The 18,659-nt window shown below is 35.2% G+C and overlaps 1 protein-coding gene across 7 annotated transcripts in view; it reads left to right on the top strand.

Annotated features, from left to right (window-relative positions):
- KLHL13 (kelch like family member 13) overlaps nucleotides 1-18,659 on the top strand; it is a 252,617-nt gene that overhangs the window by 130,058 nt on the left and 103,900 nt on the right. For 5 of the 7 annotated variants that reach the window (XM_070502766.1, XM_014831782.3, XM_044763153.2 and 2 more), the window contains exon 2: nucleotides 13,682-13,755. The exons of 1 other annotated variant lie outside the window; for it this stretch is intronic. In XM_070502766.1, coding sequence (XP_070358867.1) covers nucleotides 13,706-13,755 — 50 coding nt within the window. In that variant the 5' untranslated portion in view covers nucleotides 13,682-13,705. Of the gene's footprint in view, nucleotides 1-13,681; nucleotides 13,827-18,659 lie in introns of all 7 variants that reach the window. One more of the 7 variants, XM_070502767.1, reaches the window with a different exon arrangement.

The following is an 18,659-nucleotide window of genomic DNA, read 5'->3' as shown; positions in this document are numbered from 1 at the left end:
TGTTTCCTAGTCTATTGAGGGTAGATGATGTAGTGGTTGGAAATGCTAAGTAATAAAAATATTTAGCAATGTGAATTCTTGGTTTTTCAAATGGTCTTTCTTTCTTCACTTTTATTAAGGAATTCATGAAGTTGCAGTTTGTAGGGCAGACTCCCAAATACTCAGCCACCCTCACTGACCATTTTTGGTACTTGTGGTTTGCCCTACTAGGAATTATTTCCTCAAACTAGGGTTGCCAGATTTACCAAATAAGAATGCAGAATGTCCAGTTAAATTTGAATTTCAGATAACAACTTTTTTTTACTAAAGGAAGTTCCATGCAATATTGGGGACATTGATATACTAAAAATTTATTCAGTATTCATCTTAAGTTTGAAATTAATTGGATTTCCTATATTTTACCTGGTAGCCCCACTCCAAACCAAGTACATTAGAAGCCCCATTTAACAAGTCAGTAGTCTTTTTTTTTTAAAAGGTATGTTTTTTGGCGAGGAAGATTGGCCCTTAGCTAACATCTGTTGCCAATCTTCTTGTTTTCTTTTTCTCCCCCAAAGCCCCAGTACATAGTTGTATATCCTAGTTATGTCATTCTTGTTCTTCTCTGTGGGATGCTGCCACAGCATGGCTTGACCAGTGGTGCTAGGTCTTCACCCAGGATCTGAACTGGCAAACCCTGGGCTGCCAAAGCAGAGCCTGTGAACTTAACCACTACGCCACCGGGCTGGCCCCCTCAATAGTCTTTAAGTCATATTAATTGATGGCATGAAACGCTGACTAGTATTCTCTTCTCTAGTTGTCCCTCCAGTTTTGCTTGCACTTCCCATGGCATCATGAGTTGATGATTTGATACTAAACTTCTTTATGCCATTTGTAGTAGTTACTGTGATTACATTATTTGTGTTAAATTTGCCAGTCAAATGTGTGAAAAGAGAGTTGTTTCTAGGAGAACAAAGTTGAATGTATTGGGATGACTCCTGAAAGTTCAAAAGTCTGCTTAAATGATTAAAATTTAAAAAGTTGTCCCTGTGTATGAGAGAGATAGCTGTAATGTCCTGCTGAGCCATCCTGGAGCCTGAGGCCATAGGAAAAAACAGTAATACTGATGCTGTCTTTATTTAAAATACTGATATTTTGCTCACCATGGGTTTTCTTCATTTAGATTTTTCAAAAACAAGTTTATTGAGATTTAATTCACATACCAAAGGATTCATCCATTAAAATGTGCAACTCCATAATTTTTAGTGTATTTACAGATATTTGCAACTATTACTACAGTCAATATTGGTGTATTTTTATCACCAGAAAAATAACTCCCCTGCTTTTTAGATATCACTCCCCCACCCCACATCTATTCCAGCCCTGAGCAACTGCTATTCTACTTCCTGTCTCTATTGATTTCCCTGTTCTGGACATTTTATATGAATGTAGTCATACAATATGTCACTATTTTTGACTGGCTTATTTCAGTTAGTGCAACGTTTTCAGTGGTCATCCATGTTGTAAGATGAATCAGCAACTTCATTCCTTTTTATGGCTGAATGCTATTCCATTGTATGGATATAACACATTTTGTTTATTCATTCATCTATTGATGGCCATTGGGGTTGTTTACAATTTTTGGCTATTGTGAATAGTGCTGCTATGAACATACATTTATAAGATTGTTTGATCTCCTGTTTTCAAATCTTTTGGGTATATTTCTAGGAGTGGATGTGCGAGTCATATTATATGTTCAACTTATTGAGGAAGTGCCAAACTATTCCACAGTAGCTACACCATTTTACAATCCCACCAACAGTGCACAAGGGTTCTGATTTCTCCACATCCTCACCAACATTCGTTATTACCTGATTTTGTTTTGTTTTTGATAAAAAATCATGGTCGTAGGTGTGAAATAGTATCTCAGTGTTGATTTGATTTGCGTGTTGGTAACGATTAGTGATGTTGAGCCTCTTTTCATGGGCTTATTGGTCATTTGTGTGTCCTTTTTGGAGAAATTCCGTCCATTCAAGTTCTTTGTTCATTTTTTAATTGTTTTTATTTTGTTGTTGAGTTGGAGTTCTGGATATTAATCCCTTGTCAGAGATATGAGTTGCAAATATTTTCTCCCATTCTGTAGGTTGTCTTTTCAATTTACTTGATAATGTCCTTTTGTATACAAAAGTTTTTAATTTTGATGACGTCCAAATTATATTTTCTTTTGTTGCTTGTACTTTGATGTCGTATTTAAGAATCCTTTGCCGAATCCAAGGATGTAACGATTTGCCTCCATGTTTTTTCCTAAGAATTTTTTCGTTTTAGCTCTCACATTTAGGTTTTTGATCCATTTCACTTTATTTTTGTATATGGTTTGAATTAAGGGTACAACTTCATTCTTTTGCATGTGGCTATTCAGTTGTGCCCAGTACCACTTTTTGAAGAGACTGTCCTTTCCCTATTGAATGATCTTGGCATCCTTGTCGAAAATCGGTTGACGATAGAAACATAGCTGCATTTCTGGACTGTCAATTCTATTTCATTGATCTATTTGTCTGTTCTTGTGCCAGCACCACACTGTTTTGATTACCATTGCTTTGTAGTAAGTTTTGAAATTAGAAAGTGTGAGTCTTCCCACTTTGTTCTTTTTTTAAAGATTGTTTTGCCTCTTCTGGCTCCCTTATGATTCCATATGAATTTTAGAATCAGCTAGACAGTTTGTACGATGAGGTCAGTTGGGATTCGGATAGGAATTATGTTAAATCTGCAGACCAGTTTGGGGAGCATTGCTATCTGAATAATATCAAGTCAACGCATGAACATGAGATGTTTTTCCATTTATTTAGATCTTAATCAATTTTTTTCAGCAATGTTGTCTAGATTTCAGTGTATAAGTTTCGTACTTATATTAAATTTATTCCAAAGTGTTTTATTCTTTTCCATGCTATTATTAATGCAGTTGTTTTCTTAATTCTAATTTCATATTGTTTATTGCAAATATTTAGAAATACAGTTGAGGGGCTGTCCCTGTGGCTGAGTGGTTAAGTTCACACACTCTGCTTCACCGGCCCAGGTTTTCACTGGTTCGGATCCTGGGCACAGACATGGCACCGCTCATCAAGCCATGCTGAGGTGGCATCCCACATGCCATGACTAGAAGGACCCACACCTAAAAATATACAGCTATGTACCAGGGGGCTTTGGGGAGAAAAAGGAAAAATAAAAAATGTCTTAAAAAAAAAAGAAATGCAGTTGACTTTTGTGTACTGAACTTGTATCCTATAATCTTGCTGAATTTGTTTATAAATTCTAGTAATCTTTTGTTTAATTCCTTGGGATTTTTTATGTGCAAGGTCATGGCTAATAGAGGTAGTTTTATTGCCTCCTTTCCAATCTGAATGCCTTTTATTTCTTTTTCTTGACTAATTGCCCTGGCTACTACTTCTAGCACATTGTTGAACAGAAGTGGTGAGAGCAGATATCCTTGTCTTGTTCCTGATCTTAGAAGGCAAGCATCCAGTCTTTCATGATTAAGTATAATGTTAGTTGTGGGTTGCTTTTATTTTTCTTAAATTGCATTAAATTAGCATTTATCTTGATTACTGAGGTTTGGGCACTCTCTTAAAATTTTGAGCCTGAGGTCTAACTCAATTCACCCCGGTGCAGTTTTAAAAGATTGGGTGAAATTGTAAAAACTCCTAAGGATTTTGAATTCATATTTCTTTATGTTCTCTTTCTGTTTCAAAGAAAACTCATCTGTAAATCATGCTTCATGTGGTCATTGCGATGGTGAGGTTAATTTATGAAATAAGTGCCAAGATCCAATTAGCAGGCCTATGCAGAAGCAGGAAACCTTGGCTCTAGATCAAATGATAAAGGCCAATCAAAAATGATTCCTACTTGAACTTTTTCGATTCATCAATGAACTACCGGTCTGAATATATCCCATAATATAACTTCTGTGGAGATGAAAGATTGTATATAGGATAGAGCTACCTGCACTTCCCTTCTTGCCTTCTTTCATTTTCTTAAATTTGCTGAACTTATCTGTTATGGACCCAGAAAAGCTATCATCTTTATCCAGACCTGCATGCTGTACTGCCTTGAATCCCTTGCATAGTAAAATTTGAGTGAGCTAATTATTAAAGTGGAGATTTATGTTAGAAAACTTTTTGTCTGGAATGTTGGCTTTCTGTGGAGTTCTGATTAGTGAATTACCACTTACCAGTTTTTACCATATTTTGAAAGTCACTTACTGAAACTCTAGTAAATGGATTATACTACTTGTGATCAGACCAGGTTTTTATTGTTGTTTTTCATTTAATTGAGTCATGGTTATGACTGAATGGGATGTTAAACAGTATTATATCTTTTTAAAAGGAATTTCTTTGTCTTTTTAATTTAATGTTGAACAATATGATAAATCTTTAAGAAGGCCAATTACAATTAAATACTTAGAATTTTTTTTAAGATTGATTGTGGTATGTAAATTACAGTGAATCTTAATTAAAGAGGGTTCTTAATTCAATATAAATTGCTGATCATGTGGGTAGAACTCAATCATTCTTCTTGGTCAGAATAACAAGCATTATATATATAATGTTTATATAATATATATAATATGTAGTAATATATAATTTATATAAGTGAGGAGACTTTAGAAAATCTCATCTGTGTGAATTTTTCAAAATTTTCTCATAAAAATTTTGGTCAAAATATGGTCAAAGGATAAACATCTTCTATTCATATTGACCTAAGTTATTTTGGGGAATGCTTAATACTTTTTAAAGAATTGCCATGCTGGATTTATCACTGGGAAAGAAATACTTTTATTTCTGTTTGCTGTTGTTTAGGTGTTGCTTAGTATTTAAAGCATGAAGTTCAGATTTTAGTTACAGATTAATTTGAAAACCAGAATCCTTCAATTTAAAGGCCTCGTGTGCAAGGACAATAAATGATTCAATCTTTGCTCTTATAATACTAGAAAAATATAATGTAATAAAAACTCTGCATTGCATCTAGATTTTTGGAGTCACTTGCAACTTGATTATTCCATTATGTTGGAGACACAAACATTTTTGTTTCAAGATAGCTTGAGAATCTCATTTTGCTTGGATAAACAGCTTTCTGCTAAGGTGATTACTGTGATATAAAACCACTTAAGAATTTTACCCTTTGGAACATGGAGGACAAATTGAATTATGGCCTGCTAGAATAGAGATGGGGAAAAAAACAACAACCTTCACTTGCTTGCTTAAACTCACCCCAAAGTAAAAGCTTTAATGGTTGAGCCCATTTAATTTCCTCCCCCAGTAAAATTTACAATAAGTTTTTGTTTGTCTTCCCTGAATTTCTGTATAGATTTCATTAAAAAATTTTTTTTGAGCCTTTTTCTTCTTTGTCCTTCATTTTCTGTCTTTTTTTATTGACATATAATTGACATATAACATTATATTAGTTCCAGGTGTACCACATAATGATTTGATATTTGTATATATTGCAAAATGATCACCACAATAAGTCTAGTTAACATCTATCACCATATATTGCTACAATTTTTTTTCTTATGATGAGAACTTTTAGGATCTACTTTCTTATCAACTTTCAAATATGCAATACATATTATTAACTATGGTCACCATGCTGTACATTACATTGTCTTTCTTCTTTGTAGTTTTTAGTGGAGATACAGGATTCTGCATGGTAAGCAGGACCTGAGAGGTGTCGTATTATCTTTTCAAGGTAAAAATGTGGAAAAGAACAAAAAGGTGTGCTAGTAATGTGTCTTGAACATGGCTGTGGATTTTCTCTCGATTTCACCTGCCCCTACACACAAATTGAGGTTGAACATCTTTTTTTATGCTTATTCTCTTTGTTGTTCTTCTTCTGTGAAAGTCTTGTTCAAATGCTTGCCCACTGGGTTGCTCCCTTTTGGTATTGATCTTTTTTGGAAATACTTTATGTGGTGTTATGAACATTAAACTTTTGCCTGTTATGTGTGTTGCAGGTCTCCTTCTCCACTGCTCCCTGCCCCCATCTTTTAAGTATGTTTATGGTGTGTTCTACCATATAGAATTGTAATGTTTGTGTTGTACTAACAAACTTATAAACCATTTTCATTTTCTTTGTGGCTTCTGAGTTTTGCATTGGCCCTTAGAAAGATTTTATTTATGCCTCATTAAAAACATATTCTCCTTTATCTTCTTCTACTACTTCTATAATTTAATTTTTTCATATTTAGATATTTACTCCATCTGGGATATATATGTATAGTATAGATAGGATTTCAATTTCCCCCCTAATATAGCCAGTTTCCCTAAACCGATTTATTGAGAAGTATATCTTTTTTGCTGCTGATTACGAGTACCACATTCACCATATAGTTAATAACTATATGTATTTGGATCTGTTCTTGGATTCTATTCTGTTGGTCCCTCTGTCTGTTCCCATACTCGTACCACACTGTTATAGTTACTGTATCTTTATAGTATATTGTAATACCAATTTCGAAAAATTGGCCCCTGCCCTTATTTTTCTTTTTTAAAAATTTTTGGACAATTTTTATGTGTTCACTTTTCCCCATGAACTATAGATTCATCATGTGAACTATCCACACCCCCACAAAAAAAATTCTGACGCTTTGCTAATTTGATTGGAATTGCATTGAATTTCTATATTAATTTTAAGAAAAATTTGCATCTTTATGATTTTAAATTTTTCTATCCTGTAATATCGTGTGTGTATCCATGTATCCATTTATTCAGGTCCTTTATTATTTTTTTTATTTTTTTTTTAAAGATTTTTTTTATTTTTTTCCTTTTTCTCCCCAAAGCCCCCCGGTACATAGTTGTGTATTCTTCGTTGTGGGTCTTTCTAGTTGTGGCATGTGGGACGCTGCCTCAGCCTGGTTTGATGAGCAGTGCCATGTCCACGCCCAGGATTCGAACCAACGAAACACTGGGCCGCCTGCAGCAGAGCGCGCGAACCCAACCACTCGGCCACGGGGCCAGCCCCAGGTCCTTTATTATTTTATGAACTTTAGTAAAATTTTATTTTTTGTAAGTCACATTTCTTTTTAAGCTTATTCCTAGGTATTTTACAACTTTTGTTGCAATATAAGACATTATATCTTCATGGAGCTGATATTCCTGTAGTACTATGTTAGTTTTCCAGTTGATTCATCTGGATTTTCTACAAAAACTGTCATGTTATCTGTAAATCACTAGTTCTTAAAGTATCATCCACGATCTAGCAGCAGCAACATCCTTTTTGAACTTGTTAGAAAAGCAAATTCTCTGTACCCATCCCATACCAACTGAATGAGAAACTCTGGGGGTGAGGCCTAGCAATCTGTATTTTTCTCACTTTCTAGAGGATTCTGATACATACTCAAGTCTAAGGACCACTGATGTAGATAATAATTTTTATTTTTCTTACCTATGTTTTCATTTCCCACTTTTTTCTTGTAAGATGTATGTGTAACAGCTCTGGATTATGTAGCGTGGATGTTGACTGAAGAGGCTGAGACATTGCTAACTTCCGAGAGTAGGACTAGGGAGGGGAATGATGAGAAACCCACTATTCCTTAACCAGGAGAATGGGGGAAAAACAGCCAGAGCGAGATTGAGTGAGAGAGATTAAGTATATAATTTATGTTAAGGATTGTGGTAGGTGGCAAAGGGAGGTATAATTCAATGTGAGACATGCTACAATGTCACTTCTGTAGATAAGAGTTGTAAACGTTACGAAATTGCAAGAAATGAAGACAGCTAAGATTGGCAATTGACGCAATAAATGTTTGTTAGATGAAGTTTAGCCCTTGTTATAAGAGGACAACAATGGTAAGAAAATCAGATAGAATTGCATTAATACAAGGGTCATAACTTTGACATTGGTAAAAAGGCCAATGACAGTGATAAGACAAATGATGCCATTAGCAAACGATATATGACAAAGGTATTCCTAAAGCCTATTATGAGTGACAACATGCAAAGGGACTACCAAGAGATCATATCGAAGAAGGAAGGAGTGGTATTTATTGCAAAAAGCAATGGAACTACATGGTGTATGGTGTATACGTGTGGCAATAAAGAGCAAGGTGGTAGTGACCACATGGTGGTGACATGGGCAGATTGCCCTCATGACTATAGCAAGAAAACTGAAATTGTTGAGAAGAGTGTCAGCCACCCTGGCATTTGGCCAGCGAAAGGGAGAATCTTATGGAACACGGGGACCCAGTCTTTTTGGTAGGAGTTCAGACCTAGAAGTAGCTGTTACCATATCCCTCTGGACTCTCTCATTGTAGCACAAAATGCTGGTTAGGAGGCAACCAGGCAGGCTGATCACTTACGTGGAAGGTGTGTTCTGAAACATCTGTGGCTGCAACCTTTAGGACAATGCAACCGATCTCGGTTATAGCATTGCACGTTTTGTTAGGGGAGCATAGCTGGGAACATACCCCATAGTCCTAGTCAGTTTTAGATTTACTCTAGGGAAAAAATCAGCACCTAGCTCGACATCTAGAGCTCACGTGTTTTAGGGTAGGACCTCTTTACTGCCACAAGTGGGAAGGGAGCGTCATGTCTGTCGTGTGTGAATGCTGAATGATTCAATAGTCTAGCGCTCTGTGACATTTTCAAAACTTAACTTTTGTATAACAAACTATTTTCCAAAGAATACAATTCTGTTTCTTAAGCTCAAAATTTTGCAGTTTCGAGATAATGTTGAATTTTTAGTCATGATGCTATGTATAACTTGATTTAGAGAAGTGCAATTATGTACAATTTTTCTATGCTTTGCAGTTTTTCAATTTGGTAGCATTTAGTACTTTTCACTGATCTTTCCTGTCAGCTTTCTTTTCTTACCACAATACTTATCAAAATTTTATTTGAAGGCAGACTATTATAGGAACTTTTCAAATTTCTTTTATATAACGTCAGTTTAGTTCATAAGCAGGACTTAACATAGATGGTGTGAAATTGGTTAGGCATCTCTCAGATCTCATTATTTTTAAAGCTGTTGGTTCTTGGACAGGGTAGGAAAGCATGAGACAGTGGATTTTAATTAAATGCTAGGTCATCAACTGGAATGTCTATTTGAAATATTATTTGACTATATGATAGGTGCTTGAGAAATATTAGATTTGTGAATTACTTAAGTCCTGAAGAATAAAATTGGTTGAACTTATGCAAGATATCTCAACTGTCAGAAACAGTCTTGTCAGTTTTTTTTCTGGTGAGCTAAGTAGAATATTTTAAGGGCAAAACCACAATTAGGTCTTTGTCAGGTGTGTGCTCTGCGTAATGCTTAGTTTCCCTTTTATTCATGAGAGGATCATGGCCGTAGAGAAGTGTGTCTTTTTAATTATAATGCATGTCTGCTTATATTTTTGTCCTGTCTTTTTTCTTAATATTTGAAAACATGTTTTTTTTTCACACTGACCTTTATATGTCATGGCTTGTCCGCTCATCTACATAGTCCCTATGTTAGGTCAGAGATAATGTATCTTTTTTTTTATTAAAATGTTTCAAACATACAGAAAAGTACAGAGACCAATATAAAAACACTCATATAACCACCGCTTAGCTATGTAATACCTTAAAATTTTGCCTTTTTTGTTTCAGATCCTTAACAAAATGTCAGACATAGGTGTGGCTCTTAGTGCCTCACTCCCCGATTGTTTTCCTCTCCCTTCCTCTCCTGAGGTGACTACTGTCCCAAATTTGGTGTTTATCATTCCCACGAATATTTTTATGCTTTTTCTACATATGTATGTGTGTGTATACGTATATCTATATGGTATTGTCTTATGTGCTTTTGAAATTTATTACATAGTATTGTATTTCTTTGGTTTACATTTTTGTTTAACGTCATGCTTTTTAGATTTACTTGCTCCAGTATCTCCCATTATGAAAACAAAATAAAACAAAACGTTATCTACTTCTACCCTATATCCCCCTCAACTACCACCCATTTCTCTACTCCTTATTAAAGCACAGGTCTGCATTAAGAGTTGTGTGTACTTGTTTCCTATTTTTTATTCTCTCTTGAACTCACACTAATCAGGCTTTTTCTTCACCATTCCGTGTCAACCACTCTTGCCAATGTGTCCAGTGACTTCCATGTTACCACACTAAGTTGTCGTTTCTGAATTCTTCACTGAACCTCTCAGGAACATCTGACACACTCGATTACTCTTCTCTGCATATAACACTTTATCGTACCTTCTGGGTCACTGCACTGTCCTGGTTTTTCTCCTCCCTCTGGCCACTCCTTCCTACTGCTTTTTCTGGATCCTCATTATTGTTTTATTTTCAAATAAATTGGACAGAAGAGTGTAGAATGAAAAGTGAACATCCACCTCCTTCTGCCAAACTATATTCCCTCTCACTAATAAAAAATATAAATGGGCTTCATTTGTTTGTGCATTTGTGTGTGAATTTCATAGTGGAAACAGGCCTCATTTTAAATTGTGTTTGTTTATTAATGATTTGTATTTCTTTTATGTACACTTTCTGTTTCTATTACTTGCTCACTTTTACTGTAGTCTTTTATTGGTTTTATTGATTAATTGTCTGCATCTATGTGTAAGCTAAAAATCATTAACCCTTTGTTGTCTGTCATGTGTATGTAAATATTTTTTTCCTAGTTTATCAAATGCCATTTGAGTTTGTGGTATTTTTGAGGTACAGAACTCAATTTTTTTTAATAATCAGATTTAACCGTTTTTTACTTTATGGTTCCTGCTTTTTGGGTGCTGCTTACCTTCTCCTTTGCATGATTAGACATAATTTCACTTGGATTTTCTTTGGTATTGTTTCAAAGCTTCATTCTTTACCTTTAAGTCTTTCATCTTTCTGGAATTTATTTAGTATATGAGGTGAAGTAATATACCCAATTATTTTTCTGCTCGGCCTCCTGATTGTCCCCCAAACCCTTAACCATCTCTTTTTCTCTTACTCATTTGAAGGCTACCTTTACCATAGAGTAATTCCCTGATGTATCTGAGTTCCTTGCAGGTTCGTGAAATAATTTATTTATTTTTCTTTTAATTTTCAAACCACTGCAGTGTGGTTCTCCCCACCCATATTGAAATTAGTCTATAAAGAAGATCATCATTGACTTTATAGCTGTCGAAGCAATTAGCCGTATCTTTCTTGACCTGGGCCGAACTTGAAACAGTTGAATACCCTCCAACCACTCTTCTGAACCACCCTCTTCCTTGGTTTTTATCTCACAGTTCTACTAGTTTCCCTCCTACCTGCTGTCTCTTTTCTTTGCTAGCTTGTCTTCCTCTGTTTCTTGCACAACACTGTTCTTTGAATTCCACCCTCTTCTGGCAAATACACAGCTGAGTAATATCTCCCAGTCTCATCACTTCAGCAATTCCTTAACTGGCTAAATATTCCTATATTTTCACTTCTAGTTCCAACCTAAATCTAGATTTATATCTCCAGTTTTCTACTAGATACTGTATGGTATGCCCTAAGTTACTTGAATATGTCTATACCAAACTATTGTTCTCCTTGCTTTCAATATTTTTCCTTCTTTATACCCTACCTCACTTGATATCACCATTTCCCTCAGTTACCTAAATAGATTTTGTCTTTGGTGTCTCCTTATCCGTTTAATATCAGTCAGTGATCTGTCAGTCATAAGTCTTAGTCCTCCCTAGCTATCCCCATAGCCTGTGTCTGTGCCCTTCTATTTCATGCCTTGACTATGGAAGTAGTTTCTTACTGGTCTCCATACTTCTGGTCTCTCTCTCTCCCTGATCCACCACTGACATTGCAGGCAGTGTTAATTTTCTAATACATGTACTTGGTCATACGATTCCCTGGTTGAGAATAGTTGGTTTTAGTTAAATCCTGCATAACTTGGTTACATACATTTACTTCCTCTCCCTTTCTAATTCCATTTAAATGAGAGTAAAAAGATGGAAAAATTCAAAAGGACAGAGAGAACAGGAGTGGAAACATTGACAGATGTAAGGTTGAAACTAATTTTTTACTTAAAGCAAAGGAAATTATAGCTTCAATATCTCCCCCTACACGAACTTTCGAGAGAAACCACTTCTTCCCTACAACTCCTAGTATTTCAAGACTTGGAGGCACGTGGTCTGCAGAAGTCAGGAATGAGTCAGGAGATTGAAAGTATGGGCTTTTCCTTGAAAGTCTTTGTGATAAGTGGCTGGAGACCCTGGGCCCATCACCTGCTCCCTGCTCCTCTGGAGACCAGAGGGTTATTATCTGGAGAATTTGAATGGGAGAGCCCCAGACTCAAGAGATCCAGGTGCAACAAGTGGAATGGTTGAAACAATGGGATTAAGTAAGCAAAAGTTTGCATACCTAATTTTGGGGCCTAAATGTTCTACCCTAGATGCAGTTGGTGAAATGGGCATGAATTATTGACTTCCACATTCCCAGATTCCTAATAGTAATCTAGATATAGTTGTTTTTCTCTTGGCACATCTTCTGAAAAATTGTGTAGTCTAAACAAAATTAAAATTTCTCAACATCTTAAAATCCTCTCAGCACTTAAACAGTTTTAGAAACAGTAAGTCAAAGGTCAGTTGATTTTGAGATGCTTAAAAAATTTTTATTTTGTTTAGGCTACTCAATTTCTTTACTTGTAGTAACCGGATTAGAAGCAGAAAAATGGGATTGTGCAAATAAATATTAATGCTCTATTGCCATTTGATTTGTTTCTTTTTTAGAGTTATGAAGACCCAAGAAATAGAGTCGTTTTTCCCCTTCCACTTCTTTTACTTTTGTCCCTAAATTAAAGGGCAAGAAGAGGGCAGAGAACAATGGTGAAAACTTTTGCTCTCTAGCTTAATTATTTTAGGTCTTCACATAGTTTTGTAACAAATATACTTATGTGAACAAACTAAGTTGCATACTATACATTTTTATCTTCCCAATGCAACAAACTGATTTTATTAACAAGAAACATTTAAATAAAATAAAGGTTTTTGCTTCCTAATATATTTGAAATTAATAGAATACGTTAAATACACTCTACTTCTCCACTGCAAAGCATTCACATTACTAAAAACACATATTTGATAGATTTGGTTTACTACAAGCTCACCTGCTCTTTTCCCATAAACAACAACAACCACCAAAACAAAAATTCAGTCCAGGTCAAGAAAATACTCCTACCCCCACTACCTGTTTTATATCTTTAAGAATTTAAGATACCTTCTGGCCTTAATTTTGAGCGACCACTGCTAAAATTGTGGGCCTTCTGGGCTTCTCGAGTCCTCTTGGTAACATGGGATTTAGTATTGTCTCTGTGTCTACTTGACAAGTAAGTGTTTGCCTCAGCTTTTCACTTCTGACTTCTCTTGTCAAAGCCAACTTCCCACAGACTCCTCAGGCCTCCTCCTGACTCTCAGATCAGCCCATCTTCCAGTATACTTGGCTTGGTTGTTTTTCCATGCATAATTGTTAGCCACTGATTTCGCATGGAATTTGGTCAATACTATTTAATGATTTACTATTGAATTTTGTAGATATTTTGACTATTGCAGATTGTTTCTTAATTTCCTTTATTAATTTTCATAAGCTATAATATGGACATTAGGTACATGGACATGCATTTTCCTATCACAAAATGTATAAAATATTCCAAAGGTAGCATAATTTGAAAATTCTAGTATTGATTCACATAGTAAATATTGACTTCTTTTCTTCCGGAACAGGTCCTTATCCGACTTCGAGAGGTGATGGATCATCTGCATAGAGGGGAATCAGTTGCTGCGATACTCCGTAACCGGTAGATTTATGGAGACAATTTACCTTATAAGTTGTACAATGTCTCTTCTGCCTATTTATATACCTTACATAGTAGGTACTCAAAAAATACTTGTTGAATACCTGGCATGGAATAAACTATTTGCCATGTGAGTGACTAAAAGAATGGCTGAGGTACAAAGAAATGGAATGAAGAGCATCTTGGTGACCGTGTGTTCTGAGCTAATGAAAAAAATAGAGAATATAGTTAGAAATCATAATTGGTATAAATTGTGAACGCCTGGAATTCAGTCAATAGAGCTATTGATTTGAATTTTTTGTTTTAAAGCATATCAATGCATAAATATAGGTATCCATTGCTTAAGAATACATGTCTTAACAAAATATTTTTAAAGTAGTATTGCCCTGTGATTGTGTGTACATTTCTGCTATTTAAAAACCCAGTTTTCCAGGGAGTTATGAGAAATTCAGAACTTCCTCTGACAATTTAGGATTTAAATTCATGGTTTAAAGAAACATTGTCTTTGCTTTGTAAGTGTGAAAGAGTATCCCTTATTCCCAATAATTTCGTTGTACAGTTTGGGTGAAGCATTTGAAATAATTTGCAGGAATTGTCTATATCACGGCTCTGACACTTTTAGTGGTGTCGTCTTGGGCAAGTTTCTTAATTTCTCTATGCCCTAACTTCCTCATCTATGAAATGGTGATAATAATAGTACCTACATGTTAGCGTTGTTTGAGATTAAATAAGTGTCTGTGGGGTGTGTACGTGTGAACATGTGTATAGAAAGAGAGAACTTGGCAAATAATACATGGTGTATCAGTGCTAGTACTGAAATGTAAATGTGGGATTTTAACTATTTTGAAAATACAATATTCTGTTTTTGAAATCTAAGGTACTTTAAATATAGGCATGCCTTAAAAGTACAATAAAAGGGGAAAGGTTGAAGTAGGAAGGGGACATATATAAAGTCGTTATTTGACAGGTACCATACTAGGAATTTTACTCAACAATCTCATTAAGGAAATATCATATGAAGGATGCCTGTTGGCTGGAATGTGTCCTATCATCTGGGCAAGGGGCTGTAAGGTAGACTTGCTCAGAGACACAGAAAGGAAGAAAATCATAGCAGGAATAATGTATAGCCATGCTGAGTGGAAAGATAGCAGAAAAGAGTAGTTGAGGGGAACATTTAATTCCTAATGGTGAATTGAGTTTGCAGAGTTCAAGCACTGCTGAATAGGATGGTCTATATCACACATTTGGAATAGGAAATAGTAGGAAGGCAGGATTTCCTAAGGTCAAGTTGATGACTCAAGTGGCTATAGCACACCTGAATTTGTTTGTTTCCAATATTTTTTTGTTGAGATATAATTACATACAGTAAAATACACAAGCATTTAAATATATATCTTGATAACTTTTTACATGTGCTGTGTCCAGGTAACCACAACCTGATCAAGATATAAAACAATTCCATCCCTCCAGAGAATTCCCTTGTGCCCCTTTTAGTCCATATCCCCTCCATTCCTACTGAAGGGAACCAGTATTCTGACTTACATATCTTGGATTAGTTTTACTTGTTCTTGAACTTCATGTAAATGGAGTCAGACACTGTATTCTTTTGTGTATGGCTTCTTTCATTCAAAATAATGTTTTTAAAATCCATAATACTGCAAGTATCAGTCATTCCTCCTTCTTATTTTTTTGCTGTGTGATATTCCATTATTTAAACATACCACAACTTGTTTATCCATTTTCTTGTTGATAGTCATTTAAGTTGCGTGTATTATTTGGCTATTATGAATAAAGCTGTTATTGACATTTTTGTGTAAATCTTTTTGTGGCCATATGCACTTATTTCCTTTGGATATATACCTAGAAGTGGAATTGCTTGGTCATAGGAGATACCTATATTTAATTTATTTAACATTAATAGAAACTACCAAACACTTTTCTAAAGTGGTTGTACCATTTTCTACTCTCAGTAATAAGGGAGAATCCTCATTAACTCTTGGTATTGTTAGTCTCTTTAATTTTAGCCATTCTCTTGAGTGTGTAGTGATTTCTCATTACAGTTGCCACTTTGTGTTTTCCTCATGTGTAATGATGTGAGCACGTTTTCATATGTTTATTAGCTATTTGTATATCTTTAGAAACATCTGTTCAAGTCTTTTTGAGTTTTAGGAGTTCTAAAATCTATTCTGGATATTTAGATATATGTATTATGAATATTTTCTTCCAATCTGTGGCTTGCCATTCAACTTTCTTATTTGTCTTGATGACCAGTTTTTTTTTCTTTTTATGAAGTTCAGTTCATTTTTTTTCTTTTATGCATAGTTCTTCTTGTGTCTTGCCAAAGAGATTTTTCTCTCCCAAATTTCAGGCTTTCTTCCTGGAGTTTTATGGTTTTACTTCTCACATTTTAAGTGCATTCTTGACCAGAAACCAAAGAAATGAACTTATGGCCTAGATTTCACATAGGATCTGGTTAATTAATAAGGATACTTTATGAAAGAAAAGTGTCTTTGTCCTTTTAGTTCTAACTTAATACCTTTGCAAATCACAAGGTAACTGAATTGTAACCTGAGTCATACTTGGCAAGCCATAGGCAAATAATCTTATGTCCCCTAGTTTATAAGACAATGATTTTTGATTTCCTACTTTTATAATCTTTCTTATTATAAACAAGACCCCTTTGAAATAATTCTAATACTAAAAAAACTGATCCAGAGCATAGAAAATGATGGTAAACTGCCCAATTCATTTTATGATGCTGCATAATTCAGATATCAAAACCTGAGAAAAATGTTGCTTGTTTGTGTACACCAATTATGGATCAATTTCAAAGTCTAAGTAAAATGCAAACCAAACACATTTAGGAATATATGGAAAGAATTAACACGTTGTGACTAAGAAAGTTTTATCCCAGAGTGTAAATTGCTCAATACTATGAAAGTTACTCATACGATGTATCCTGTCAACAGATCTCATAAGAAAAAAAGGCAAAATAAATGCTCAAGGTGTTTGAAAAAATTCAATGCCCATATTAATGCCATAATAAAAAAGTTAGTGATAGAAACTTTCACTCTTAAAAAGAAAAAGAATTACTCTGAAGCTAACAATCCAGCATCATACTTAATGGTAAAATGTAAGAGTTGTTCCTTAAGCAGCAACAAAGCAAAGATGCCCACAGTCACCATTATTTCACATCTATCTGTAAATTCTGGCCAACGCCAATAAAGACGCAAAGTTAATGTAAAGGAGGAGACAAAAAATTATCAAGTTTTAGAAGGTAGGCTCCTATACCTACAAAAGCTAAGACTTGAAACAACTTATTAGTTGATAGAATTTTAATGAGTTCTAAAAAGTCGTTGGATATACGATAAAGTTTAAAAAGCCATACCTCTTATCTCTATCAGAAATATCCATTTAGGGGCTGGCCCCGTGGCCGAGTGGTGAAGTTCATGCGCTCCGCTTCGGCAGCCCAGGGTTTCGCCGGTTCAGATCCTGGGCACAGACATGGCACTGCTCATCAAGCCATGCTGAGGCAGCGTCCTACATGCCACAACTAGAAAGACCCACAGCTAACAAAAAATACACAACTATGTACTGGGGGACTTTGGGGAGAAAAAGGAAAAATAAAATCTTTAAAAATAAAAAAAGAAAAAACCATTTAGAAGATGTAATGGAAAACAATCCATTTATAAAAGCCATAAAATATCAATATTTAGTAATAACCCCAACAAAAATATCCTATATGAAGAATATGTAAAAATTCAAATGAGAGACAGGAAAGGAAATATTTACAAAATGGAGAGGCATACTACGGTCCTGGATTAAAAGGCTCAATTTTGGGAAGAGAGAAACTCTTCCCAAATTGTTATATAGATTTTACACAAATTTATTGGATATTTAAAATTTTGACAAAGTGACTATTCAATAAGATAAAGAATATATGAAAGAAATGTATCCCCATTGCTTAACACAATTTTTTGTTTGTAGTAATTGCTAGTCAAAAATTCTTAAGAATTTGGTCTGTTGTAATTCAACACATTTATTTTGTAATCACTAAGTGCTAGTCATTTTTATGTGCTAAAATATGATGAAAAGTGATGATTCCTTGTTCTCATTGAGCTTATGTTTTTGGTGGGGTCAGATAAAAAACACAAATTGGAGGAAATTGTTATGAAAAATTAATAAAGGAGGGATTAAGATAAAGAATTAAGCTTGGGGGTGGCAGTGCAGAAGAACATTAACCTCTTATTAGTCTTTGATGTTTTTAGTCTTGCAATCTACCATTCATCCTATATTTTATCCTATTTGAAGTTTTTAATTTTTTTTACTTTTCATTTTTCTCCCCAAAGCCCCCCGGTACCTAGTTGTATATTTTTAGTTGTGGGTTCTTCTTTTTTTTTTTGAGGAAGATTAGCCCTGAGCTAACATCTGCTGCCAATCCTCCTCTTTTTGCTGAGGAAGACTGGCCCCGAGCTAACATCCGTGCCCATCTTCCTCTACTTTATACGTGGGACGCCTGCCACAGCATGGCTTGCCAAGCGATACCATGTCCACACCCAGGATCTGAACTGGCGAACCCTGGGCCACCAAAGTGGAGCGCGTGAACTTTAACCCCTCAGCCATGGGGCTGGCCCCCTTAATTTGAAGTTTTAGTCTAGTGATTCATGAGGTACAGAGAGAGGTCAGCCATATGTGGCTTGCTTTGCTGCAAAGAGCGTCTGGATCTGAGCATCATCCTCATGCACCTGGTATGGTATGTCTGGGAGGGCACATTGTGGTAGGAGTCACCCATTTGGTGTTGTGGTGGTGGTGTTCTCTGATTGGGTTCCTAGCTCTTATAAGGATTTCTGCAATGATGTGTAAAAGCTCTGACAATGTCCCGGTTTTCTGAAAGTACTCTTCAATAA

This window comes from Equus asinus, chromosome X, assembly GCF_041296235.1.
Source record: "Equus asinus isolate D_3611 breed Donkey chromosome X, EquAss-T2T_v2, whole genome shotgun sequence".
Classification (NCBI taxonomy): Eukaryota; Metazoa; Chordata; class Mammalia; order Perissodactyla; family Equidae; genus Equus; species Equus asinus.
The sequence above is the reverse complement of the archived record's forward strand: the minus strand, read 5'-3'. Positions and strand labels throughout refer to the sequence as shown.